Genomic DNA, 26,896 nt, shown 5'->3' on the forward strand with positions numbered 1-26,896 from the left:
GTAGCTACATAATTTTTTTTCAAAAACTTAACAAGATCATTAATTACAACTCAATCAGAATCAAGTAGCATGCAATCGGCAGAATCAGCAAATGAACCACAATGTTGGTTAAAAGCTAATATAATAGGAACTCTATATTTATAACAAGTTTTTAAAAAATCATACGTAGAATTTCATCTAATATCAATTTCCGCAGGCATCAATATTGGTGCAAGTCCATTTTCTTGACATTTAACTTTAAATTCTTTAATTCTCGATGTACGATTATTTCCTTGTATAAAACCAACAGCAAGACGGATTTTTTCAATATAAATCTCAAAAAACTCAAGACCATCTTTTACAATTAAATTATATATACGACATGTACACTTAATATGAAAAATTTCAAGTAACGACGGTGATAGCTTAAATTTCAACTTTGTTATAGTAGTCTTGTTGTTAGAAGCGTTATTAAAAGCGATACATAAGATTTTATTTTTGATACCATAGAATACTGCAACTTTATGTATCGAATCAGCAATAAATTGTCTAGTATGTTTACGATCTTCATCATATAAAAAAACAAAAATACATTTTTGCATCATAAAATTACTATCCATCCAGTGACAAGTAACGGTTAAATAATCATTTTTATTTACAGCACGACCAAGATCAAAAGTTAGGGATATTCTACATTGAATATTTTTTAACAATGTAAATAAATAAAAACAATATTGTGAATGAAGTCTAAAAATATCTGACCGACAAGTACTTCTAGGAATACCATTAAACATAGGATTATAAATTGCTTAAATATAATGAATAAAAGCATCAGAAGAAGGAAAACTAAAAGGCAAACAACCTACAGCTACCATTTTTGCTATTTCTTCTCGGTCCCTTAATTTATTATACTTCTTCGTTATATGATCGGTTGTTGGGTCCATTCTAGTTTGTGTGAGCCCACCAACAGCCTCACCACCTTGTGCAATTTTTAACTCTTTTTCGTGGTCTTCAGCTAAATGTCTCATGTACCCGTACCCCCTTGCTTGCCTCCTCTTTTATGCTTATATATTTTTTGACAAATATTACATTGCACTTCAGTATCTGATATACGTTCAAAAAATTTCCATGTAGCACTAGTTTGTTTACGAGTTCTTGGGGCATGGGGAGGACGGGGAGGGAGATTAACCGATTCGGATCTAACATTAGTATTTCCTACTTCGGGTGTCTCACCAATATTTTTGTCATCTTCATCTAAATCAATCGCATCTACTTCATTTTCTTCTTCTATACCGTAATTTTTCTGAACTTCTAAATAATCCATATCGTGAGCACCTACACCTATTTCTTCCTCAAAAGGTTGATTAAGTGATACCGGAGGCGAAGGCACATGGGTATATCTAGTACTTGAAGTACTTCTACCGCTAGTAATTCACTTTTTGCTATCACTACCACTTCCGGGACAAAATTTTTTGACACTTTTACCGAGGTTTCTTAATTTATCCACAGTATAAATCAAACTAAAAAATATTCAAATACACAAAAAGTAATAAAAATAAATATACAACAATTAATACACTAATTATAAATTAAAAGTAAGAGATGGAACGACAATACCAAATTTTGAAAGTATCAGAAGGTTGCGACTTTAGAAACTTCCACTCGTACTTCGTAATCGCAAAATTAAAAAAATTAAATTGAGCACTTTAGAAATTAAATATATAGAATATTTGAGAATTGAGAAATGAGATTTGAGAAAGAATGAGATTTGAGACTTGAGAGGATGAAAAATTGTGTGAAAAATGATTTGAAAGTGTAAAGAATTTATAGAAATTTTTTTGGGATTAAAAAATAATTTTAAATAATTTTTTTTTTATATTTGGGCCCAAACTAACCGCTATAGCCATTGGGCCAACGGCTAGTTTGGCCCAATTTTCCAAAATCTTAAAAATAAAAATAAAAAATTAAATGGGCTTATTCGTGCCGGACCGAGCCAGTTTACCGATGGGCCCTAACCGGGTTGAGTCCGGTCCGGGTTAACCGGACCCAAATTTAAAACCCAACCAAAGGGCTTACCGAGCTGGATCAAATCGGTCCGATTTCCTTTAGTGGACCGGTTAAAATCGACCCGTTTGACACCCTTACATTAACCGTCTCTGACAAGTGAGACTTGTTCAAGTGGTTAAACACCTCCACCATTAACCCAATAGATTGAAGTTTCGAGTCATATCGAAGAGGAAGTGAGAACACTATTGATCCTCGGGAGGTGGGATGGGAAAAAAAAAGCCAATTGCAGTCTCTCATTTTCTGATTCTCTATATGGCTACACCACTTAAAGCTAATTCATTTTGTCGTCTTATACAAAGAAAGCGACTAGAGATTCAACTGATGAATTCCGGAGTTACTTCACTGACCCATAGTATAAATATTCTCGTACATTGTGTCAGTGATTATATATAGTAGGCCGCTGAGCATTTCTTGCATTTCAATCATAGTAGTTAGTACAGTGCACAAGATACAGAAATCTGTCATTCACTAAATGCAACTCTTATTGAATTACTAAATACAGATGTCAAAAGTAATGAAATTATTGGTGGCTGCAGGATTTTCCAACCCAGAATGCAGTCCAAATTGCTGACAACCTTTCCAATTTGGGTCAGCTGTATAATAGAGATGACATTTCTAGCGATATTCCGGTAAGATGCAACAAATCGTACACACTCTTGCTTCATGCAGTTCATGGTTTTCAAGCCTGTAGTTGAACATTAAGAACTATGAACTCATAATTCCTTCAAATTAAGCCAAACCAACAAACATGAGAACTTTTTTTCTTGGATCAAGTAAAAGATATGAGAATGTTTATATCCCAGCAGAACTTTGGAATAATTGGATCTATACAACAACAACATACCCAGTATATTCCCACAAAGTGGGTCTGGGAAGGATAGAGTGAACGCAGTCCATACCACTACCTCGGATGAAGTAGAAAGGCAATAATTGGATCTATAAACTAGGTAATTTCTTGACTTCAGGAACATTCTGATATTTGTCCTCTTTTATCTTCTGTTCTGCAAGGCAAGGGGTCAAGTTATTGGGGAAGATGGAGTACGTGTTCACAGCTTGGTTCTACCAGGGCTCCCATCTAGTACAGCAGTTTACTTCTCAAGGCCAGGAGAGGTGTGCTTCTGAACTGTAGTCTCGGTTCGCTATGGTAGACAGTGGCCATAGATTCTCCCTCGTATTATGAAAATCTCATCTATGACTGCTGTTGATCAGGTTTACACACTAAAGCATGATATTACAGATGTGCAATGTCTCATGCCAGGCTTAATTCTGGCCATTAGAAAAGTTGTTCGCCTCAAGGTAACCCCATCAAATAACCATTTCTTGACATATTTCAGCATCGCTTTCACAGACTACACAACATACTCTTTGTTTTCCCCTGGCAGAACCTGGTCTATGGTTTGGAGAAGTTTTTATAAGCAGACACTGAAGGCTAAAGGAACAGAAGGCAACACTGAGATGTCTTGTAAAGAGTACACAAATGGAAAGACATGAAAGCCAGAAAATTTTATAGTCTCGGATCACAATAAGCAACTTATTAAACAGCTCATAAAATCTGAGAACGTATTTTTTTTCCCATGTCGGCTAAAAGCCAGAAAATAGAAATTGTACCCTCTAAAGAATGTCAAACTTAAACTGAATAATTCCCTTCTTTTTCTTTTTCGAGGGAACACTTATACGTCCAATCTAAATTTGAGAGCCCTTCATTTCCCCCCCCCCCCCCCCCCCCCCCAACAAACCTGATTGATAGGTAGTAATCAGCAAATAGCAATTGTTTTACTTAATGTTTTGCCGAGAGAAACTCAAGTTGCATGCGGTATCAATTCCATCTCCGTGCTGTAGGCCTAGTTTCCAGCCAACGGATCGATAGGTAGTAATCAGCAAAATAGCAATTGTTTTACTTAATGTTTCGCCAAGGGAACTCAAGTTGCATGTGGTATCAATTCCATCTCCGTGTTGTAGGCCTAGTTTCTAGCCAATGGAGTGGCTAAATCATTGTTGTTGCTTGTTTTTTACTTTTTATTTTTTCCTTTTGTCCCTTTAGATTCTTCCTCCTCGCTTACTCTATAATGATTCATCATTAGTTGTATATTCTTACACACTAAAGAACCAAATTCCAGCCGTAGCATTTCAAAGACTTAAAAGTAGTTGTATTTCTAATTGCACAATTGAAAGAACTCCCTCAATAAAGAGTCAATAGAGTATAAGGAGGTTTCAAACTTTATATAAAAGAACAAGAAAATTGTCCAAGAATTCTGTACACTTTAAACTGAAACATTTGACATGGTGAAGATAAATCGCCAAAGACTTAAAATATAAGAGACTATAAAATCCAAATTTTCATACGAACCAACGCCCAACCTTAATAATAACTAAGACAGTTGGGTTCTAACTGTTTAAAAGGAAAAGAAAAAAAAAGATGTTTTCTTGCACTAGGCGTTTCTGTAAAGGAGAAATTAATCACAACAAAGACTAAAGAACAAAGCGATAATTTTTTATCTCTGAACTTCATAAAATGGAAAGCAATTTCCCTTTGCACAAACTATTCTTATGATGGTTCATATGCAATATCCTGATATGCTCAAACAGAAATGAGAAAATGGCAATTTGCAGCAAATCAATAGAGAAAGGACAACTTTACGCAAATAAAAGCATTAAAGAAGTTGTAACCAGATGGGGAGGTCCTAGAAACTAAAGGAAGCCATACACCGGGTCATTAATTTGTTTCTTGAGCACCATAAAAAAAAATATTGCTAGCTCCCCATTAAAAGCTGGGATATGGAATTAAAACTCTCATAAATTTTCATTAACCTCTTTTTGGTAATTAAAGCATGTAATATCCCTCAAAAAAAATGCTAGCTAGTTTTGGTGTTTTAAGAAAATCTTTAGTGTTGAGATGTACATATGGAGTATTATTTTTGGGGACAAGCGTTGGTGAATAATTTACACACCAAGACAGAAGAATTTTTATGGTCCTTCATAGTTCATGGAGTTTGATAAAGATTTTTGGAGCTATTACTCAATATTGCTCAAACCTACTGATGGTCAAAGGTCAACATAACTCTGTCACCTACTTGAATGCAACTACACCAACACTAATACACCAGGTTTCATCCGAACACTGTAGTGAAGCACTTATTAGAAAGAGAGTTGCCACCTACATTACTTACCAAATAAAAGTTATTGTCGCCACCACTACCCCCAGTTTGATCTACCACAAAATCATGACCCACCATAATCAATAAACAATGACACTTTTTTTTCAATTAGAATATATCTAGTATCCTTATGCATGAAGAAACAATTCGGTCGTTGTGGCTGGACTCGGATATAGATTTCTACCCACATTCTCAATACAGTTCTCTTATCTATTTGGTGTTTTTTAACTTCTATCCAGCGACCTTAGGATTGAAGCAGACAGTAAATACAGTTTAAGAAATGATTCTTTGTCCCAGAAGCAGTTTTATCCCCAGAGCATTTCAAACAGTATTCAAATCAGAACCAAACTACGCTACTAGGTGCAAGCTTCGTTTAGACAATTCAGATGGGAAAGATCCTAATTTAATGATTCAGCATCTTGATATCAAAAATCAACAACAACAACAACAAAAAACCCAGTGTATTCCCACAAAGTGGGGTCTGGGGAAGGTAAGATGTACGCAGACCATACCGCTACCTCCGAAGAAGTAGAGAGATTGTTTCCGATAGACCCCCGACTCAAGCTAAAGGATAGTAACAAGTGGATGGATGACATAATAAAATCAGGAATAAGAAATAGTAAATTGGAAATCAAAGAAATACGAAATACGCGAAAATAAGAGCGACACGAAAAGAGAAAATAGGGACTAAGACATAAGACATAGGGCCCCCACCTAGTCGTACCATACACACACAAACCAAGGACACCTATGTACAAACCTTGGATTACTAACCCGGCTACACCATAACACCCCGGACCGCAAGCTACAACCCACACACTCCCATTAGCCTTCTACTCTTATTCGTGACCTCCACACCTTCCTATCTAGGGTCATGTCCTCAGTTAGCTGGAGCTGCTCCATATCATGTCTAATCACCTTCCTCCAGTGTTCTTCGGCCTACCTCTACTCCTCCTGAAACCATCCATAGCTAGCCTTTCACACCTCCGGACTGGGGCATCCGCGCCCCTTCTCATCACATGCCCGAACCATCTCAGTCTTCCTTCCCGCATCTTGTCATCTACCAAAGCTACCCCCACCTTCTCCCGGATAATCTCATTCCTAACTCCGTCCCCTTTAGTAAGCCCACACATTCAACGCAACATTCTCATTTCCGCCACCTTCAAATTTTGGATGTGAGAGTGCTTGACTAGCCAACACTCCGCCCCATACAACATGGCCAGCCGGACTGCCACTCTATAGAGTGCCTTTAAGCTTAAGGGGCACCTTATTATCACACAACACTCCCGAGGCGAGCCTCCACTTCATCTAACCTGCCCCAATACGTTTAGAGACATCTTCATCGATTTCACCATTCCCCTGAATTGTAGACCCAAGATACTTAAAACTGTCCATCTTATAGGATGGGAGTCCAATTGTCCTTGCAGGCTATAACACTTTTACAAAATTGTGCTAATGTCTTTGCGTGGAATTTGTGGACCCGATTAGGTTCAGTAATGACCATTTTTCTGAAATTTAAGAGGGCCAATGATGTTTATAACAGGGGATGTTCAGGTGTGTCATGCCCCTCTTGGCCATATTATTGCATCCCTACCTCATATGATGCTACATTCCCTATCAGCTAGCAGAATGTAGCCTGATGTATGTACAGAAATGAATAAGCTTATATTCAGGTGGGTTGAACCAAAAGTGGATCTACCACATACAAAAATTTGTCTATTGCCTGCTGGAGAGGAAAGACTTCAATTAACTTACAAATACCCTGGAGTCTTGATTACTGCTTATAATATCATAAGTTCTGGATGCTAGCTGTTACCCTTGCTATAGACAGAAACTAGGCTTTCACTTAATTTCTTTTCATTGCGGGCGAGGAAGGAAAGGGTGGTCTGGCACATAAAGCTTAAATCAGAAAGACAAGCTATTAGATTCCCAGGAAAAAGTTGAATTATTAAATACATTCAGAATAAATGTCATGAATAATCTCTAGGCCAAGTTATTAAGTATCATCTACTAAAATTTAACTCTTTTTTTCACTATTTCTTTCACACTAGCGTGTCGAGCATGCAATGATGCACCATGGGTGAAGCATTTATCGAAAGCAAACATTGTACACTTTCCTGTTTAAGTATATGGTAAAGAAATAAGACATCTAGCAGCAAAAAGTTAATTTAAATGTTTACCTAGGGCAGCGAGAAGAACCAAGAGATGTCAACAAAAGGGGGAAACTCAACTAGTACTCATCATATCTGCAACCAAGCTTGCACCTAATCACAGCTTTGAAGCTTTATGGATGTCATTTAATTAGCTCAATGAGCAAATTTTGAACAGTTTCTTTTTTTTAAGTAACTTTGAACAATTTTGTTTATTGCATATTTTGAAGAAATATTAGAGGCTCTATAGATCTGCATGGATGCACTTACCTACAAACTTCTTTGCAACAGCTCCAACCCAGGCTCTATCTCTATTGTTGTATGCATAACTGTTGTTGGAAGCTACAAGCACAAAACCATCATTCTTCCACTTCTGGTTGGAATCTGAGGTTTCAGATTGTAGTACCGGTTGCACGAGGAGAGAACGGGTTCCTTTTGGAAGCATCTCCCATAGTTCAGAGTCTAGATTATCACAAAAATATGGAGAACCACAATAGCACAACTTAGTAATACAGCAGTGTATTTTTCACATTCATTCTAACTGCGGAATGTGTAATTTACTATTTGAATGGACATCTCCTCATAGAAGCAACATTAATAAATGAATACCTGAGACTTGTGGAAAATAAAGTGTCTCCTTCAAATCACTAAGACCACTTTGCTGGATCTGTTTCTCAAACCAGTCACATAACTGAGATTTCAATACATCTTTTGGTGTTCTCCAGTAGCCACGAGCACAAATTGTATCTTGAAGTGAGAAAAGCTACAAAATCAGCATAACTTTCACGGTTGTAAGTTTGAAACTTAAAATTGTGGTTGTACTATCCTCTTGTAAGATCCTCTGACTACTCCAAGTTGACACAATCTTGTCTAAGGATACATACCACTGATATGGTGCTTGTGTTGCGCAACAAAGCATAGGTTCCCCATGCCAAATCCTCCCTCAGAGTATCTGATATGTTCTCTGAGATGACAAAGGCTTGCTCAGCATCTTCAGGAAGACTTCTTTCTTCTACTAGAACCGAACCCTGAAGCCAATTTAGTCACAAACATATCTTACCATTTAGTTTTCAACAACATATTTCCCTGTTTAAGAAGGACATTATAGACCTCGGCTCAAAAATATCTCTATAAAATACGAATACAACAGGTTAAGAAAATTAACCGCCCGAAGTGAATATCATATAAGCATGTTACCGGCCTCTTTGGGGCTAAAGATAGAACGATGGATGCAATATGAGTAACCAGATGTAGTTTCAAACTTAAGTGAATATCATATAAGCATATCTTCTTCTTTCTTTTTTTTCTTTCAAAACTTGGTTGATGCTTCGTTCATTCATTTGCTTTGCTGGCAAAAGATAAACTGCTTTAACTGAACTGATAAGAACGGCATTTGAGGGGCTGGATATAAGAGTGTCCGAGAAACCAATTGCTCGTAAAGTCAATAATTAACAAACCATAAAGATCTATGTTGGGTAGAATTACATCATGAACTACCAGATATTTGTCCTATGAGGCAGAGAGTCCATTTGATTAACAATGTACTGTTTTCCTTTCAAACATTCTGGTCCCAAATATTTGTTCTGCCTAAGAGAATTATTCAATTGACTGAGGCCACCTGTAGAAGATTCTTATGGACAGGAGGAGATGACATATCAAAAAGAGCTTTTTTTTGCTGGGGAGAAAGTTTGCTATCCAAAATCAGCTGGAGGGCTGAATATCCTTGATATTTTGACGTGTAACAGAGCTGCAATTTTGCAAATTATTATGGAACCTATGCAAGAAGAAAGATAATCTACGGGTACAGTGTATACACGTATACTATGGAAAGGGTAGAGTAATAGACAAACATTACAAAAGGTTTTTAAGGGCAAAGAAATATGATGAAGATGCTCGAGTCATAGTGTCTGAAATGCAGCAGATGGAAACCTTTTCCATAAAAAAGAATGTACCAAAACATGAAGGGAATATTTCAAAAGGTTTCGTGGAGGAGGTTGTTATGTAATAACCAATAAACATGGATTCCTTAATTGGATCTTCATCCTGACTTTAGCAGCACATGGTACTCTTAGTACTAGACACAAATAGGCTCAATGAGCTATAACAAAAAGACAGGTTTGTCCAAAGTGTAATGTGGAGAATGAAAAATGTGAGCTATCTGCTAGAATTTGGACGAATTAGCTTCAGCAGAATTACATGAGAAGGGGAAGAATGCAGCTGCTGAGATTTGCAGAATGTCCTTTGCTGACTGCAGTTATTTATTATATATGCAGAGGGTGTTGGGATGATAATCACTAATCAGACAGGAGGTAGAAGTCTTCCACAGAGGAGCTAAGATTACAGAAGCTAAATTTTTATCCTTAGAATGGTACTCCCCCCGTTCCATTTTACTTGGTCTGTATACTTGCAGTCACATGCAACTTCAGTTACTTGTTTGTTTCTGTACGTAAGAGATCTACCATGTATTCTACTTTTCTTATAGGTTTCTCCTTCAAATTAATCATGCGTGGCATAATATAACAACGGAAAATGATACAATCTACTCAAACATTGTATTCATCCAACCAAAGAACTAAATCACCCCCAAAAAAAACATCTATCCTGATTTTTGCTTTAATAATTTTAGAAACTGATCACGCTCAAGTAAATTGCTTGATTTGCTTTGGCAGCCAAGGATGCACAAGAAAAACATGCTGAAAGTTAACAGAAAAAACAGATGGAGAAATTACCTTAAGAAACTTCCCAAGGTAAGGAACTACAACAGAGAACACAGCCAGAAAAACACCTAAAACTTCCGTTCTCTTTAGCAAACAGAAAACACTGAATTAGAATTAGACAACAAATATGTATAGAGTTGAATACAGTAGTTAACTCACAAGCTGTGCTGCAGTGATGGCGGAGGAATCTGAACCGACAAAGTGATTCAATACCAAAAGAGAACCAAATGCATAGCCAATGTACCTCGGCAAATACGATTCGTCCAATCCAGGTATTCCTTTGGTGGAAACAAAATTTCAGATACAAATATATGTACATAGTACTCCCTCCATTCACTTTTACTTGTTTTTTTTTTTTTGGTTTCCCAAGGTATCCCAGCCCGACAGGCAAGGACTAACAAAATTTCAGATTCAAATATGTGTACATAGTACTCCCTCATTCAATTTTATTTGTTTTTTTGGCAAGGACTAATCCTCCGCGGATTTGAGCTCCATTTAAGGGTTTGCAGCTGGCCAATTGGTTGCTGCATGCACAAAGCGGGAATCGAACCTCCAACACTTGCTTAAGCAATCTAGTGAGCTAACCACTAGGCCAACCAAGCTTGGTTCACTTTTACTTGTTATTCTCGCTTTCACATGAGTCAACTTAAATGATCTTTACATCTTACCCGAATTAGAATAATTCAGATATTCAAAAACTATATAAAAAATACTATATAAGTTGCAATTAATATGGTGAAAAGTTACATCTTGAAAAATATTGATCAAAATTTAAGATAAGTCCAAAAATATACCCTTTTAACTCAACCTCAAATACCTTCAACTTTGATATGGACAAGTAGTCACTTAAACCTGTATAATGTTTATGCCTCCATAAAATTTGACACAGAAGTGAAACGTGATAATTAAAAGTGAAGGGAGGGATAGATAGAGGATTTCTGGATCTAACCGAGAGTGAAACGAAGAACAGAAAGATTAAGCTGTTGCTGTTGAGCATTACTGCTTTCAGTAGAATTATCGAGACGACTATACACTATCATTGCCCATGATTTTCGGGTTTTCCGACACCGGAATTCTGACGGAGATATGAATTTGCCGTATTCTTTAACGGGAAGCACTGACGGCGTTAATGACTTTAACGGTAAACAGGTGTAGCTCATTTTCGCTTCAAATGGATAAACGCATCGGCGTTAATGACTTTAACGTCAGTAAAAGCTTAGACGGAATGTTGCTGTACCACGCGCCAGAAACGAGCGCGTGTCCTATTGAACTTTAAAAAAGAAAAGAGTTTTTCTTTTTTCTTTTCCTTCTTTTTTAACTGGATAAAAAGAGTGCACGGAGATCAGTGACGAAGCAATGATTATGGAGAAATTTTATTTTGTGCGTCATACAAAAGTAATTAACTAAAGTTATTTGAGGTGGAATCTGCGGCCTAAGTGCTCAAACATTTTAGTCAAAAAATTTCATTTGTTATGTATAGATAAATTCTTTCACAACTAGTGTTAATTGTACAAGTTTTTTTTTGTCTTCATCTAGGAGGTGTTTGATCATGAAAATTAAAAATATTTTGAATTGGCGTTGCTCATATAAATAAATTAATAATTTTTTTTTTACTTGTTGTGAGAGAAGTTGAAATGAAAATAGTTCACCTGTTTTTATTTTTCAAATACAATTTCAAATTATATTTAAAATTCTTATGACCAAACACTATAATTTTCACTAAGAGAAATAATTTTTCAAAAAAAACTAAAAGATTCTCATGGTCAAACGACTCATTAGACTTTCTTCATCTTAAACTATATAATAATATTGGGTAAAGGTCTTCGAGGGTTGTCGAGTGAAGCGGTAGAACCTCTTTCGCGTAAATAATTTGTAGTGGGTCATAAATATGATATCTTTGGTAGCCTAATAACACCTCGAGATTGACACCATACAAGAAGCTACCATCATGGCCATGACTAGAGCTGGACATAAAATATTGAAAATCGAATTATCGAATCGAATCAAAAAATTTGGTATTTGGTATTTAGTGTTTGATACGGTATTTGGGAGTAAAATTTTATAATTTTGATATTCAAAATTGGGTTTGGTATAAGATATTAATACTGTTTGATATTCGATATTCTTGAATACTGAATTATTTATGAAATAAAGATCCATCCCGTATTTTTATAATATATATAACTGCCCCATTGTCATTCCCAATACTCAAAGATCAAAAGGTCCATCCTCCGTTCTTCACTTTTGTTTTGCAATATCATTAGCTAAAAGCTCCAACTGAACCAATCTTATTTACTTGAAAATATTTGCAGTAGCTTTCACAATGAGTAAGTAGATTTTCAAAAATTTAGTTAAACGAATAGGAACATGATATTACTAAATACCGTACCAAATTAAAGTTTAATTTACCATTATCAAATTACCGAACCGAAGTTGAGAAGTATGGTATTAAGTATCTACTTTCAATTACTGATTACCGAATACAAATTTTAAAAATACCAAATAGAATACTGATTGTCCACCCCTAGCAATGATGAGGATGATGTCGAAGAAAAGAACAGGGTACAAGGGTGCCAAAGTTGGCAATACATGGATATTCAATGTACCGGCTGACACATACATAAGATAGTGGCTAGTGCATGCAACAGATAGGACACCAAACAACGTTTCATTAGACTATACTATGGGGACCCACCTAGGGAAACTCATTCCAGAGGATTACTATTTATCAATTGAACTCTATAAATAGGAAACTCCCTAATCTGTAAAGGATCCATAATCTAACTCTATGCAATACAATATACTTTTACTTTCTATTTAATATTGTTTGTCCACTCTTACTCTCATGGAGGACATCCTCACCTCCAGAGAATTCCAATTGGGGCCTCATTACGCCAATATATTTACTATATTTACTTTACTTTCTTTATGATTTACGCATTATTTTTCATTACATAAACAATTAATCTGGTGGCAACAAATGTAAAAAAAAAGGTTAGATTTAACAGGTGTGTTCTTGACATTAAAAGAATTTAACAGTTTGTAAAACATAAACAATCTAACATAAAATCCTATCAATTAATCAGGATTGTGGAACTACATGACTTTTACATTAACTTAAATCTATAATAATTAAGTCAAGATAACATACTCGGACCTATCATGATATCTTCTTGACTTGAGAGCAGAAGTCTTCTTCTTAATTGTTCTTATTATTTTTTAGCAACTCTTTTCTCTCTCTTTTCCTTTTTTGATTTCTTTCAAAATGATATAGACGAATTCTCTTTTTAAAGTCAAAGAGAGAGACCCCAAGAGAAAAGAAACGTATTAGGGAGTTAACAACTCCTCTTAACCGCTCTCCATGACATAAGAAAAAAGGGGTTACACATAGATTAACTTCTCTTTAATATTCGGTTAACTTAGCTATTTAATATTTGTTAAAATAATTTATAACATGTGCCACAAATTTAACTTACAAACCTCATATACAAATTCAACTACACCATTTTTAGGGTAAAGAGTTTGACACCTAATGAGAACTGAAGTTGTTATGAGTGGATTTTACGTTTTTTTATTGTGCTAGATTGCTAGTTTGAGTGTTTTACAAGGAAAGGAAAAGAGGTACATCTTGCCAAACAACAGTGCACCAATAATAAGTAAGGGTTTTCACAGGTCAGTTATTGGTCAAACCAAAAATCAAAATCAAAATCAAACTAATAAAATCAATTTTTATCTTATTAAAATTAGATCAAACCAAATATAGTATAAATTTATTTGTTTGATTGTTATCGATTTGGTCAATTTTTAACTGTAACCCCACATTTTTACCTCTGAAAAATTTCAGAGTTTGAGCTCATTGTCTAGGATACGACTTAGGTGACGAGTCGTGAAGACTCCTCACGAGTCGTATGACTCCAATCATTGTCTGACTAGTAAGTTGTACATGATTTCTGCTGAGGTCACAACCTAAACCTCACGATTCTTAAGGTGGGGTCACGAGTCGTAGGATGGGACTCGTGAACAAACTAGTGAGATGGCCAAGATTGTTGTCTTGGTAACGACTAAGACTCCACAAGTCGTAGGATCTAGTCACGAGTCGTAGGGTGTGACTTGTGATCATACCGAATAACCTGATTCACTGTCCAGACTACGAGTCCAGGCAAAGACTCGTATCCAGTCGTCACGAGTCATGACATGACCCGTAACGATTGACGATAATTTTTCTTGTGTTTTATTTAATGGCACTTTGGTTATTTCACTCTCTTCCCAATTGTAACCCATAACCTAAAATATCCTAAGGGACCCATAACTCCCTATTTCTTAATCTTAAAATACTCTAAAACCTTCTTAAATCTCCAAGTCAAGAACAAACTAGGGTTTTTAAGGATTTGACTTCTAGAGCTCCAATTGGTGATTTTCCTCAATAATTTTCAATATTTTCAGGCATGTATCTCTTTCTCTAAACTTGTTTTGGTAAAAACATGTGTTTAAAATTATTATTCATGTGATTAATTGATGGTTTTGAAAATTGGGTTGAGGGCCTTTGAATGTTATTGATGAAATTGCTTTTTCCATGGTTTTTGTGAATCATTCATGTCTTGAATTGATAGTTTTTGAACTCATTGGGTGCATGGGCATGGTAAATAGGAATAGGGTTCATGGATTCCCTCAAATAAATAGATTTGGAATTAAAATTGGTAATAACCTCAACCCACTTTATGAAATTGGCTTTGAAACATGAGTATATGCATATTGTAATCGCTTTTGGAACTACTGCACTGTATAAAAGGCTAATGGAATATATATGATTTTAAATCAAACCTTGGGGGTCGTGGATTCCCCTAAGTTAATGAATAATTAATATTGAACCTCGAAGGTCGTGAATTCTCCCAAATTAATGGATAATTATTATTGAACCTCGAAGGTCGTGGATTTCCCTATATAGATGAATGATTAGAGCTTGTGGGGTCGTGGATTCCCCCAAGTGATGATAATTAGAATGTCATGTTGATAATAGCTTGCAAGCATAACTGGTATAACGATACCAACGATATATACCTAAATATGTGATTTTGGGTCCAATGAAAGAAAAGATGTAAAAGTTTTAATTGAGCTTAAAGGGGGTTGTGTAGCTATCCGTGAAGGCGGAGGTCCTAAAGGATTGATACTAGAAATTTATGTTTTCCGACGTGGGGGGTTGCTCTTGATGACCGTGTACTTGTGTCACACCTTATGTATATGTATCATGGATTGGCGAAGGGTTGTAGATTCTCCGGCCTTATTTGATACCCCAATTTATGCGACTAACATGCACTAAAAGCCTCTCAGTAGGGTAAGAGCTAAATCCATATAGCCCATAGGTATAGAAGACGACTTGAGATACACAGTCTAGGTTAATGTTTTAAGAAGACGGCTTGAGATACACAGTCTAGGTTAATGTTTTAACTCTCATGCTAAGTTATGCTCTAATACGATCTGGATTGGCCTTAAAGCTTTAGAGTACATCTTTCGAGGCAATACAAAGAGGCACAACCCACGAATAAGTCAAGAGCTCAAGAGGACATTCGGTGGACCCTCTTTCTAGGGTCCTAAGCCCACAAGGTCATGTGGAGCAATTCTTGAAGAACCATGTGGGTTATTTTGGAAATAGCCACTTTTTGGCTATTTCTTGTAATAGGCTATCTTAGGCAAAGGCAACACTATAAATACATGCTTAGTTATTTCATTTCACAACTTTTGATGATATTTTGAGAGAATACTCTTTAAGAGTGAATTGCAAGTGTGGAATCACTTGTGGCAAACGTGGAATCGTTCGTGTTAGTTACTTGTTGAGAAACATGGGTTGCTTGGGGATTTCGATTTCCTTGAGGTTCACGTAAGAATTTGGTGTTTGATTTTATGAGTTTTAGGGGTCTTTGCATTTGACACACGCGTTGGTTCTTGCTTTTTTGTAGTCTCTTATGTCAACTTATCTATCTTTACTTTCTTGTATTGTTTACATTTTGCTTATTTAGGTTAGGTTTCATCTTTCAGATCTAGTTCTGTATCATTTGGTATCAGAGAAAGGTTTGATTTTGTTCCAACAAAATCAATCTTGGAATTGTTATCTTGAAAATCATAAAAAATGTGTTAAAAACCGAAAATCCCCCAAAAATTTTTTTGTCCCATATTTGTACCTTGATCAAAACTTGAGGCTTAGATTTCTTGTGTTTTTTATGTCTTTTATTGTTTCTAGTGTTATATCCCTTTTTCCTAACACTAATAGGGTCTAGATCTAGAATTTGAGCTTAATCTGGGTTGTTTGAGTTATTTACCATTGTTAAGCTTGAAGGTTGAAAAAACTTGAAAGGAGGATCTCAAAATTTACTGAGATTTGGGCTTGAAATCATGATATTGATGTTTAGGAGAGCAACGTGAGCTTGTAGAAACAAAAATCATCCAATTTTGAGCTCATTTGGGTTAGGTTTCATTTTTGAATGTTCTTGGTGTTCTTCATGTTCTTCATAAATTATTGAACAAGAACATTCAAAATATGTTGTTTGATCTAAAGGAGTGGAGAAAGAAAGTGTGGCCTTTGTTTGTCTTGAAAGACATAATTCCAAGACATACAAAAGAACAAAGGAGACAAAGGGCTTTCAAAAAGTCTTGTTTACCAAAAGAGAAAAAGGGCATATCCCAAGACATAAAAAAGAGGAAAGAAGACAAAGGGATTTCAAAAAGGTGTCTTACTAAAAAGATGCAAAGGAAAGTCAAACTCTTTTGAATTTAAAAAAAAAGGCTCCAAGTCTTATTTTTTCCTCCTATAGCCGAATCCCACACTTCCTAATAAAGATTGATCAAGTTCAAATTGGAAACAAGAATTTTTTTTTAAGAAGAAATTTCAACCAACCAAAGGTTGCCACGTCATCAATCTGTATAACTCACCCTTATGCTCAAATTTTAGATTCTAAGTTTCTTTTCCTTGTTTATTTAGTTTTATTTCTTGATTCTAGTACTAATTAGTAACTAGTAATCATCTACTAGGTTGTGGTTTTTGAATCTGTTTTCTTCGTGTTAGCATTCTTTGTGTGCTTTTATCGTTTTTGATTCGTTGTAGTTTCTTGATTCAAGTCCATACGTAGCTTTGTTTAATTGAGTCTTCAAATAAGAATTCACTCCAACTTCAAGCCACAATTGGTACCAAGTAATCTCATTGAAGTATAAATGAGATACAAATACTTGTGACGCCAATTGAGTGACTTTTCAAAGGTGTGAGCTTGAGAGCTTGTGAGGTTGATTTACTAACCTTAATGAGTTTGTTGTTTTTCTTTAGTATTTCTTTTGATAGGTACAATGGAATCGGAAGATGATAACCAAAGTATTTCGGGAGAGATAAGCATACAATCTTTGATGACAGTCATAATGAGCATGAAATATGATGTTAATAGCCGATTTGAATCACTTGAAGGAAGAATGGAGAGCATGGAAAACTCTCTTTCCAAGAAGTTGGTTAACTTGGTAGACATCCAAGATTTCCTAAATTCACCCTTCCTGCTTCACCAAATTGTCAAGTTCACTTGAGTGGACATGCTCCAAATGACCTACAAGGTAACAAAGCTAACTCTTGCACTCTAGTGAATGAGGCTAGTAGCAACCTAAGTGTGAATGATAGCTTATCTTTATGTGAGCCGAGTGTCTTTTTACTTCATAATGATAATGTACAACTTGAGATTGTGGATACACTAGTTGATCCTAATGATGATAAAATTGATTCTTCTAGCAAGATTAATTTGTGTGCACCTAGTGTTGGAGTCATTGTGACGAGTGATAGTACATTGTCTTGTGGAATTCATGAGGACCAACTTGTGTGTGAAAATGGTAATGTTGAAAATGTTGGTCGATTGAAGGGGAGTAACCCTCTAGTTGCCTTTGTTGATGATCATGCTAGAATAGAGGGTACAAATTATTGTACTAGTGGTAATCTTGGGAAAAGAAGTATTTCCTAAACCCGTGTCCATGGAAACTCTACCCCTTTGATCTCGGTGACCATTTGAAATATGATAGTTACATGAATTATCCCATATCTTAGATTCATGATGACATTTACCCTAGAGTAGACAATGTTATAAAGACATTTGATTTAAAGTCCTACTTGGATGGTATTGATGTCTTTTGGAATTCCCTAATTCGGATAGCAAATCTATTTATTGTTCCAAGAAGAGACTATGGTTTCCACTTGATAAATAATTCTTGTTCATTGTTTCTTGTCACACTTATGTGGATGGACAAGTTAATTCTTTATTGAACGGTTGTTCGGGTACAGGGGAGGTGCGGTACTTAAACATGGTTTCTTGTGTTTGGAAGGGTAATTTACTTCCTAAAGACTCCTTGCTTCTACCCTTAGTTGTTCTAACTTATGATGATTTGCTTGGTTATGTTGCTAATGGATCTAACTTAAGGGAAATTCTTGATGTTTTTCATAGCTGAATCCTTTGCACTATAAATGTTGACTTTCTTTCCAATGTCTTGAAGGATGTTTGACTATATGTAAAGTGTGTGCAACCTTGGCATGATGCTATGATTTTTTGTACTAACCCTAACCCTCATGCCATGAGGAGTTTGTGTATGTTTGTCCTTATTTTGGTTTTGCAAGGTTTGGATTTGGGGACGAATCCTTTTCAAGAAGGAAAGAATGATACGATCCGGATCGGCCTTAAAGCTTTAGAGTACATCTTCCGCGGCCAATACAAAGAGGTCCAACCCACGAACAAGTCAAGAGCTCAAGAGGATATTTGGTAGACCCCCTTTCTAGGCTCTTAAGCCCACTAAACCGTGTGAAGCATGTCATGAAGAACCCGTGTGAGTTATTTTGGAAATAGCTATTTTTGGGCTATTTCCTGTAATAGGATATCTTACGCAAATGCAACACTATAAATACGTGTCTTAGTCATTTCATTTCACAACTTTTGATGATATTTTGAGAAAATACTCTTTAAGAGTGAATTGTAAGTATGGAATCACTTGTGGCAAACGTGAAATCATTTGTGTTGGTTACTTATTTAGAAACGTAGGTTATTTGGGGACTCCGATTCCCTTGAGATTCACGTAAGAAGTTGGTGTTTGATTTTACGAGTTTTAGGGGTCTTTGTGTTTGATACATGCGTTGGTTCTTGCTTTTTTGTAGTTTCTTATGTCAACTTATCTATCTTTACTTTCTTGCATTGTTTACGTTTTGCTTCTTTATGTTAGATTTCATCTTTCGAATCTAGTTCCGTATAATGTTTCCTATCCCAACATATTGTATATATATATGTATATGATTGTATGCATATGATCTTGGAATAAATTTTGGACTGATTGATCATTGCATTATTTTATTCCTTCCCTAAGTTATATGCTAGAGCTTACCCGTTAACCATCCCCAGATGCTGCATCCCCACGTGATACAGGGTCCGAAGACACTTATATTTCCTTGAACAGTGATAAGTGACTTCTGGATTATCCATGAGTCAGCTTTAAAGTGGTGAGCTTCCATTCTCCGAAAGACCCTTATTTCATGGTCCTAGATTATTTAGGTAGGTTTTGGCTATGGTCGGGGGCATGTCCCGACTTGATATTTGGTTTCTTAGAAGCTTTTGTGGATAGAATGTAGGTGAATTTGGTATTGTGGATTCTTAGATCCTATTCAATTGATTTATCTATCTTGTTATATGTTTAGAACCCAGTTATATCTTGTTATATATTCAAAACTCAAGTCTACCTTGTTATATATTCGAAACTCATCCGCTGCTAGTTATATTGTATTCTGGTTGGCTAGGTTAATGTGGGTGGTCTTCGGTCCTTGGCGGACTTGAGATACCCCTCATAACTAAATCATGGTTCGAATCGTGGCATTAACCATACACAAATATAAAAGAAGTGATCTATCAAAAAAAAAAGACAAATGCTCCTACAAGTAGGGGTGTTCATGATTTGATTAAAAATCAAATCAAACCGCAAACCAAACCAACATATGATTTGATTTGATTTTAAATTTTAAAAATCATTAATATTTGGCTTGATTACAGTTCTAATAAGAAAAAATCAAAACAATAATCAAACTAAACTGATAATATTATATATATATATATATATATATATTATAATTATTTGAGCATATAATATTATTTCATAAACAATTATAAATATTTTACACCTTTTAATCATTAATTTGATTTTAATCTACTTATTTTACATGCACTGCAACACTTTTAAATCTCATTTGTTAAAAAATATGTCCAAACTCAATACTTTAAGTCTAATTATCTAATTATATATTTGTGGTGTGGTGTATTTTCAATTTTAAAATTATTTTTTCTAAGACATCTATCTACTCTTCAATGACTTACCTCTTTTATGTTTTAAGTGTTGAGCATTCTATTTAAAGTTGTATATTGCTTCTATTGATGTTAGATATGTGAAGTGAAAGAACCTCTATAGTTATGCAACTTAAACTTGCTAAATCTTTTAAAATAGTGTTGAAAAATAACAGAAGATTCATCTACATTCGTCTTGTGATAGAAGAGAGGAATTTATTGATTCCCAACATTCATTTGAAATAGTTTTCTCATGTCCCGTTATTTTAATATTGTCATTTATCATTAGCTAATCATAAATCAAAAAGTAACCAAACCAAACTAAACCGACAAGAACCAAACCAATTATTTTTATTTTATTTAGTTTAGTTTGATTTTAGAAGTTTAAAAATCGACTTATTGATTTGGTTATGAGTTTGATAAAAAATCAACCCAAATCGAACCTTGAACAGCCCTATCTACAAGTAAAGGGAGTTTGAATAGAGATTGTTTGGGCTCAAGCCAAACTATATCAAAAAGAATAAAAAAAATCTCTTTTGTTTATCTTGAGTTTGTTCAAAAAGACATTCATTCCAAAAAAAATAAAAAATCATGAGGTTATCACATAAAACATTGACATGGTGTACATCTAATGCAAGTTATTTAAATTATAAATAAATTTTGACGAAAATATTATAAGATATTTAAAATTATTCATTAAAAATAATATATTACGTATATAACTACAAAAAATGTATACTTCCTCTGTTTAAAAAAGAATGACATATGAAAGTAGGTCATTTTTTTTAATATGTCATTCTTTTTAACAGGGATAATTTCTCGATTCAATTCATCTATTTCTCTGAATCTTTTTTGAATAAAATCAAATGTCATTGATTTTTAAGGAATATAAGCTTAAGCTGATTATGCTATGACAAGCCATTGAGAGTGACGTGTACATGATCATTAGCAAGGAAGAAGCTGGTGAACAACCATTTCATAAATTAAAAAATTCAAGATCTTTTCATAAATTAAAAAATTCAAGATCTCAATCAGTTATGAAAAGAGACCACGGAAAGACTCTGACCTCTAAAAGAAGCCAACGACAATTTACCATGCAGGATCTGGACTGTTTTGGCATCCAACATATAGAGAAATGAGAAATATTCTTTAAAAATAGCAGAAAGATAAAATCAAAAAAAATCTTGCAGTTACATTTCAAAAAATAATTTATATTGAAAGGAGAATTCTCTAACTATTCAAGTTTATTCATATTTGTAATAAGCAATTTCGACAACCATGACAGAATTCTTAACTTCATCCGATGATCTAATTTACATACATATTTGAAGAATTGAGAATTGATAATTGTTTTAAATTTCAATTAGTTAGATCTGAAACAAACATGAAAACACAAAAAGACAATAACTTATTTCTTTAAAAATGGCAAAGTTTGAGACACAATAAAGTTACTTATTTTGTTCAAAGTTTAAAATTGTGTCGTATATATACTAGTAGTTTATATTTATTTGTGCCAAAATTCATTAAAACAACAAAAACAAAGAATATCTTAACATGAGATGGAAGAACATTATGCAACTGTAAGCATCTGAATGAGAAAATTTGAATTGTCTGAAATTTTTAAAAAATAAATACGCCGCCAACTCAATTTTGAAGTAAGTTATTATTTTCAAAAGTATTGAAGGACAAAATGATAGATAAGAGTATAAGGATAAAATTGGCAAACAGGATATCAAAATTTTGAAAAAAAGAAAAAATTAAAGGATAAATCAAAAGACAAGTGTATTCAAGAATGAGAAAAGTCAGTCTTTCTATAAATTAATCTTTAATCGATAGACTAATTTCATAACTTACTAAGGAAGACTTCATAAATTTTAAGTCAAAATCTTAGTTCAAAGGAAAAATGATAGGAGATATTAGATATAAATCATGGGTGCTTCTAGAGAAGTATATCAAAATAGAAAGATAAAAAGTATAGTTAATCTTAAAAGATAAGATCACAAGGCTAAAAGAGAATTAGTAAAAAATTAGAGAAAAAATATATACAAATGATACCAGTATAACTTGTGAGGACGACAAAATTATTGATATTATGTATTAAATATATTATTACTAGATAAGATATCCGTGATTTGCACCGGCCCAGCGCATAATTTTTTTATGTATATATATGTGTATATATATATATATATATATATGTATGTATGTATGTATGTATATTTCAATACCACAATATCACTATGACGAACATATCATAAGATCTTAAATGTATGTTTTATACAATCGTAGGAATATCATACTACTGGATGCTCACATACATTCATTTCACATATCATATTGATTACTGCCTATTTACATTGGTATATAGCAGATACATTTTTTCTTCCTGTTGTGATCAATCTCTTGAGCATTCATGATCAATACGGCCTGTGAAATTAAATTTAATGATTAAATTAGTTTAGAAGTTCAATCTAAATCAACATCACATTTTTTTCATTGTAAAAATGTATTTTTTTTTCAATCATGATTCACAAAATTTTATTCACATTTATTATGTCACACAGTAATAGGAGAATGCCAGCAAGAGCTAGCTTTGAATACCTCTAACAACACAAACAAGTTGCTTTCTCAATTATCTAGAACACCATCTTGATCTTGATGTCTCACAGACATTTGAAGAAAGCTTCAACATTTGTCTACCAAAATGACACTGAAAAAATCATATCAAGATTTCAAAAATAACACAAACAAATCATATCACACACAAAAAAAAACAGACATCTTGTAGCTAGCAGGATGAAGTAGCTTCTCAAAGAGAAATGCATTTTTCATTATATGTAAGTAGTTTGTATTTGTTGCCAACCTATTATAAGCACTATATCAGGTGTAAACTAATTTAATGACTCATTGCAGTCAGAGCAAAGTTAAATTGAGGTATAGTTTTTGGAGCAAATTATAACTATAAAGAAGCACATGACCGACATAAGTAAAGGAAAATACAAAAAGCCAACAAAATTTACTTGTCAAAAAGGAAAAAAGAAAAATAAGCTAAAAGTGAATACTATAAGTAGGTCAACCCTATAACTGTGAATTAACATCTGCTAACAAATTAAACAAATTATATAACCACGAAAAGCATAAAATAAATGTTTTCACTTAACTGAGTTTAGTAAGTGTTGTAGTCAAGTTGAAATTGTAGTAAATATACCTTGTAAGTACCTTCATATGATTGACATTCCACTGGCTACTAATGTTGCATCGGAAAACCTTCATATGTAGATCTAAATACCAAAATCAAAACTTCCACAAAAGATTGATCTTCATATGCTAAGGCTCCTTCAGGGAAGCTTAGATAAACTAAAGATATAAAGCAGCACTCTTCCTTTTAAAAATCATCACCCAATCTAAAGCTTAATTTATCAAAAAAAGTTCCCTTTAGTTCATTTAAGAAAGTGAAGACTAATCAAACCAACAATTTTAAGAAACCCAATATGGTCCTTCTTTTCACTATCATTCTCAGGTAAAATATAAAGATAAAACATCACGTTAAATATCAAAAATAGAGAGCTAAAAGCAGATTGTATATTGCACGATCAGACAATTGTTGTCTTTTCAACTCTGCTCTTCTTGCTGGTCGATGTGTTAAAGGGCTACTTTTTTCTCAAGTGGCATCAGTCTATATAATCCACGTCTTCTAGCATTTTTATCGATATTTTTTTTGAGTTTGATCAGTTTTAGAATCTCTATTACACAATATTTTTTGTGGCTCAAATATTTTTATGAATTCTTGATAAAAAAAACAACACCAGTAACAGTTCATTACGCATCCATACCAAGTAATAATTTTATTTATGCAAGAAATGTGACTTTGAAAAAAATATAAGAGACACTAATTAACAGAGAAAAATAAGCATTTTATATTTCATATTATATTAAAATCATGAAGAAAAATATTTATAATTAAATTAAAAAGTAAAATAAGTTTTACTTACCACACAGTCAAATATATACACGGGTGTATAGATAGCTATCATCGAAGAGACGAAACTGCAAAACATACAATTCAAGATGTATATATTTAATTAATTTTATTTTTAAATAAATTTTAAAATAAATATGCAAAATATTGTGTATAAAAAATGAACAAATCTTAAAGTTAGGTATTATTGTGTTATTTTAAAATCTTATTTAAAAGGATAAGCAGATCTAAACTTAGTTTCACTGAAATATATATTTTTTTGAAAAAATCTAAATTAGCTAAAAAATAAATTTAGTTAAAAAGTCTTAGATGAAGAAGGAAAAATAGCAGAATATATTAATCTAAAGCCCGACAAACGCGAAAAAACCTTAGGCAATTACTGCGAATGTTTTAAGAAACAAGACTTATGATGTATCATTATCTACGTTTTATAGTTTTAAAAGCCAATTACATTATATAGATAAATTTTTGTTAAAACACCTATTGAAATTAAATACTAAAATTTTTTTATTCTACCAAAAAACGTCTACTTATCAAAAAAATATAAAAATTATCCTTATTGAAGGAATAAATAAATATTCAGGAAAAAAATGAATGAGAATGTAAAGAAGCTTACGTACATACATATATGTGAGAATTGAGAACTATTGATGAGAGAAAAATTTATTTTTTGGGTTAATATAAAAAGTTTTTTGGCCTTGTATTTGATGAGTCGTCTATTTTTTAGTCCAGTCTAGAGAAGAAATATCATATCAATTCTAAAAGCTGGTGTCATTAATTTGTGGTGGAAACAATAGTCACCTTGATAGATATTTGTATGATAGAATAGTAATTATTATTTTTAATTTAATTCTAGTATAAAAAATAATGACACAAAATTCTTCCTGGTAAACATTGAATTTTTTCCTTCAAATATTTATTTTCATATATTTTAAATTTTCTAAATGAAAATTCTTACTCGGTCAAAATTTTTAATAATTCATATTTTAAATATTTTAAATTTTTGCTCAAAAAATACTATCACACATGAACTTGATGGGTTAAATTTTAAAGTTGTTAACCTATTTAAAGATATATTTTTTATTCATTATTAAATTTTTTATTATTATTTTATTATATATAGTGTCATTAATTTAGTGATGGAAATAATAGTCACCTTGATAGATATTTGTGTGGTAGAATAGTAATTATTATTTTTTAATTTAATTCTAGAATCATCATCATGAAATATTTTTTAATTTTCATTTGGTGGAAACAATAGCCACATGGATATAGATATATATTTTTCTACAATTATAAAAATAATAATATATATATTAAATACAAAAAATGTTCTTAATTATTATAAAATATATATGAAATAAAAAATACTCTTAATTATTAAAATAGATTTGAAAAAATAAAAAATACTAATAAATTAATAAGATTCCTATTAAAGGTATTTTAATGTTTATTTTTCAATTGTATTTTTCATTAAATGGGACAAAATAAGAATAAAATAGAAACATCAATAGATATTCTTGGAAAGATATTTTTTTATGAGTAGATATTCACATTTATTAGAGAAGTAGAAGCATGGAAAGATAAAATAGATATAAGATACAAAAATATCCTTAATTATTAAAATAGATGTGAAATTCCGAATCTATCCTAGGTTGTCCTCAACTCTCTTTTCTATATAGTAGAAACTAGGTAGTTATGCCCGTGCTATTCATAGGCCCAATACTCCATACTCCGTATAAAAATAAAAATGATAATATTCAGATTTTTTTTGTACAAATTACAAGATGATATAATGCTATTATTATCTTTACAAAAATATGCGCTAAAAATTACACTAGAATGATACCAATTCAAACCCTCTGTTAGTTCATCTGCTCACCATTTTTTGGTTACTGAAACTTGTACCATTATTTGTATTGTGTCATATCAAGTAACCTTGTCTTAAAAGTTCGTGTTGCATAACTTGCTTGACTTGGTATTGCCTCGGCCTCTTCCATTCCTAAGCTTAAAGACTTGGTGGTTATTAAATTGTATGATAAATATTTTAAGTAACTATCGTTTAACACTCATGATTTGATATCCACACCAGAAAAATGTAAATGAATTCATCTACAGTAGTTATGAACTTGTATATAAATTCCTCTCCAAAATGTGGGACGAATAGAAAAAACGGCAGAAGCTAACCATTTCCTTTTGAGATGGTTCCTCCTTATGCAATCAACATCTAATAAGAGATAATAGTATCCCTGCAAAAATAGAGTTCACATTGATCTTTTTATTAAATATCAATCATGCTTATAGTATCCAAAATGCGTAAGCATTAATAATTCTTTTCATAATGTCAAGTTTATCTCTTGAACAAATAGATATTCAATACTGTATATGAAGAAATCAACAAAAATTTACAGTGATGTTTCTCAAAAGAGCTCATGTCATGGGTCAGATTCGTAGTATGTATTTAATACAAATTCAATAATCATGGTATTCCATACCTAAATAAAGTTAAGTTAAT

The 26,896-nt window shown here is 33.2% G+C and overlaps 2 protein-coding genes across 8 annotated transcripts; one reads left to right on the top strand and one right to left on the bottom strand.

Annotated features, from left to right (window-relative positions):
* Positions 1-2,505: 2,505 nt before the first annotated feature.
* On the bottom strand, positions 2,506-11,541 carry LOC107863337 (protein COFACTOR ASSEMBLY OF COMPLEX C SUBUNIT B CCB2, chloroplastic). 5 transcript variants are annotated; one of them, XR_001672165.2, is made up of 8 exons: positions 11,018-11,541; positions 10,228-10,346; positions 10,081-10,152; positions 8,236-8,379; positions 7,961-8,114; positions 7,622-7,813; positions 7,382-7,475; positions 2,506-2,731 (listed from the first exon to the last, which is right to left on the bottom strand). XR_001672165.2 is itself a non-coding variant. In XM_016709218.2 (8 exons), the coding sequence occupies exons 1-7, from the start codon at positions 11,226-11,228 to the stop codon at positions 7,428-7,430; spliced, it is 912 nt and encodes a 303-aa protein (XP_016564704.2). In that variant the 5' UTR covers positions 11,229-11,541; the 3' UTR covers positions 2,506-2,731; positions 7,382-7,427. The 5 variants fall into 5 exon arrangements, 3 of the variants coding, with proteins under 3 accessions (XP_016564704.2, XP_016564702.2, XP_016564700.2); XM_016709218.2 differs by having other exon boundaries at positions 7,382-7,447; XM_016709216.2 differs by having other exon boundaries at positions 7,382-7,465.
* LOC124885479 (dihydrodipicolinate reductase-like protein CRR1, chloroplastic) lies at positions 2,583-3,734 on the top strand (the record flags this gene model as incomplete). Of its 3 annotated transcripts, XM_047408605.1 has the most annotated exon segments (4): positions 2,583-2,675; positions 3,055-3,156; positions 3,256-3,342; positions 3,429-3,734. In XM_047408605.1, coding segments are annotated over 4 exon segments (315 nt in total), but the record flags the coding sequence as incomplete, so codon positions are not given.
* Positions 11,542-26,896: the final 15,355 nt, after the last annotated feature.

The sequence above is a fragment of the Capsicum annuum genome, chromosome 3 (genome assembly GCF_002878395.1).
Source record: "Capsicum annuum cultivar UCD-10X-F1 chromosome 3, UCD10Xv1.1, whole genome shotgun sequence".
Classification (NCBI taxonomy): Eukaryota; Viridiplantae; Streptophyta; class Magnoliopsida; order Solanales; family Solanaceae; genus Capsicum; species Capsicum annuum.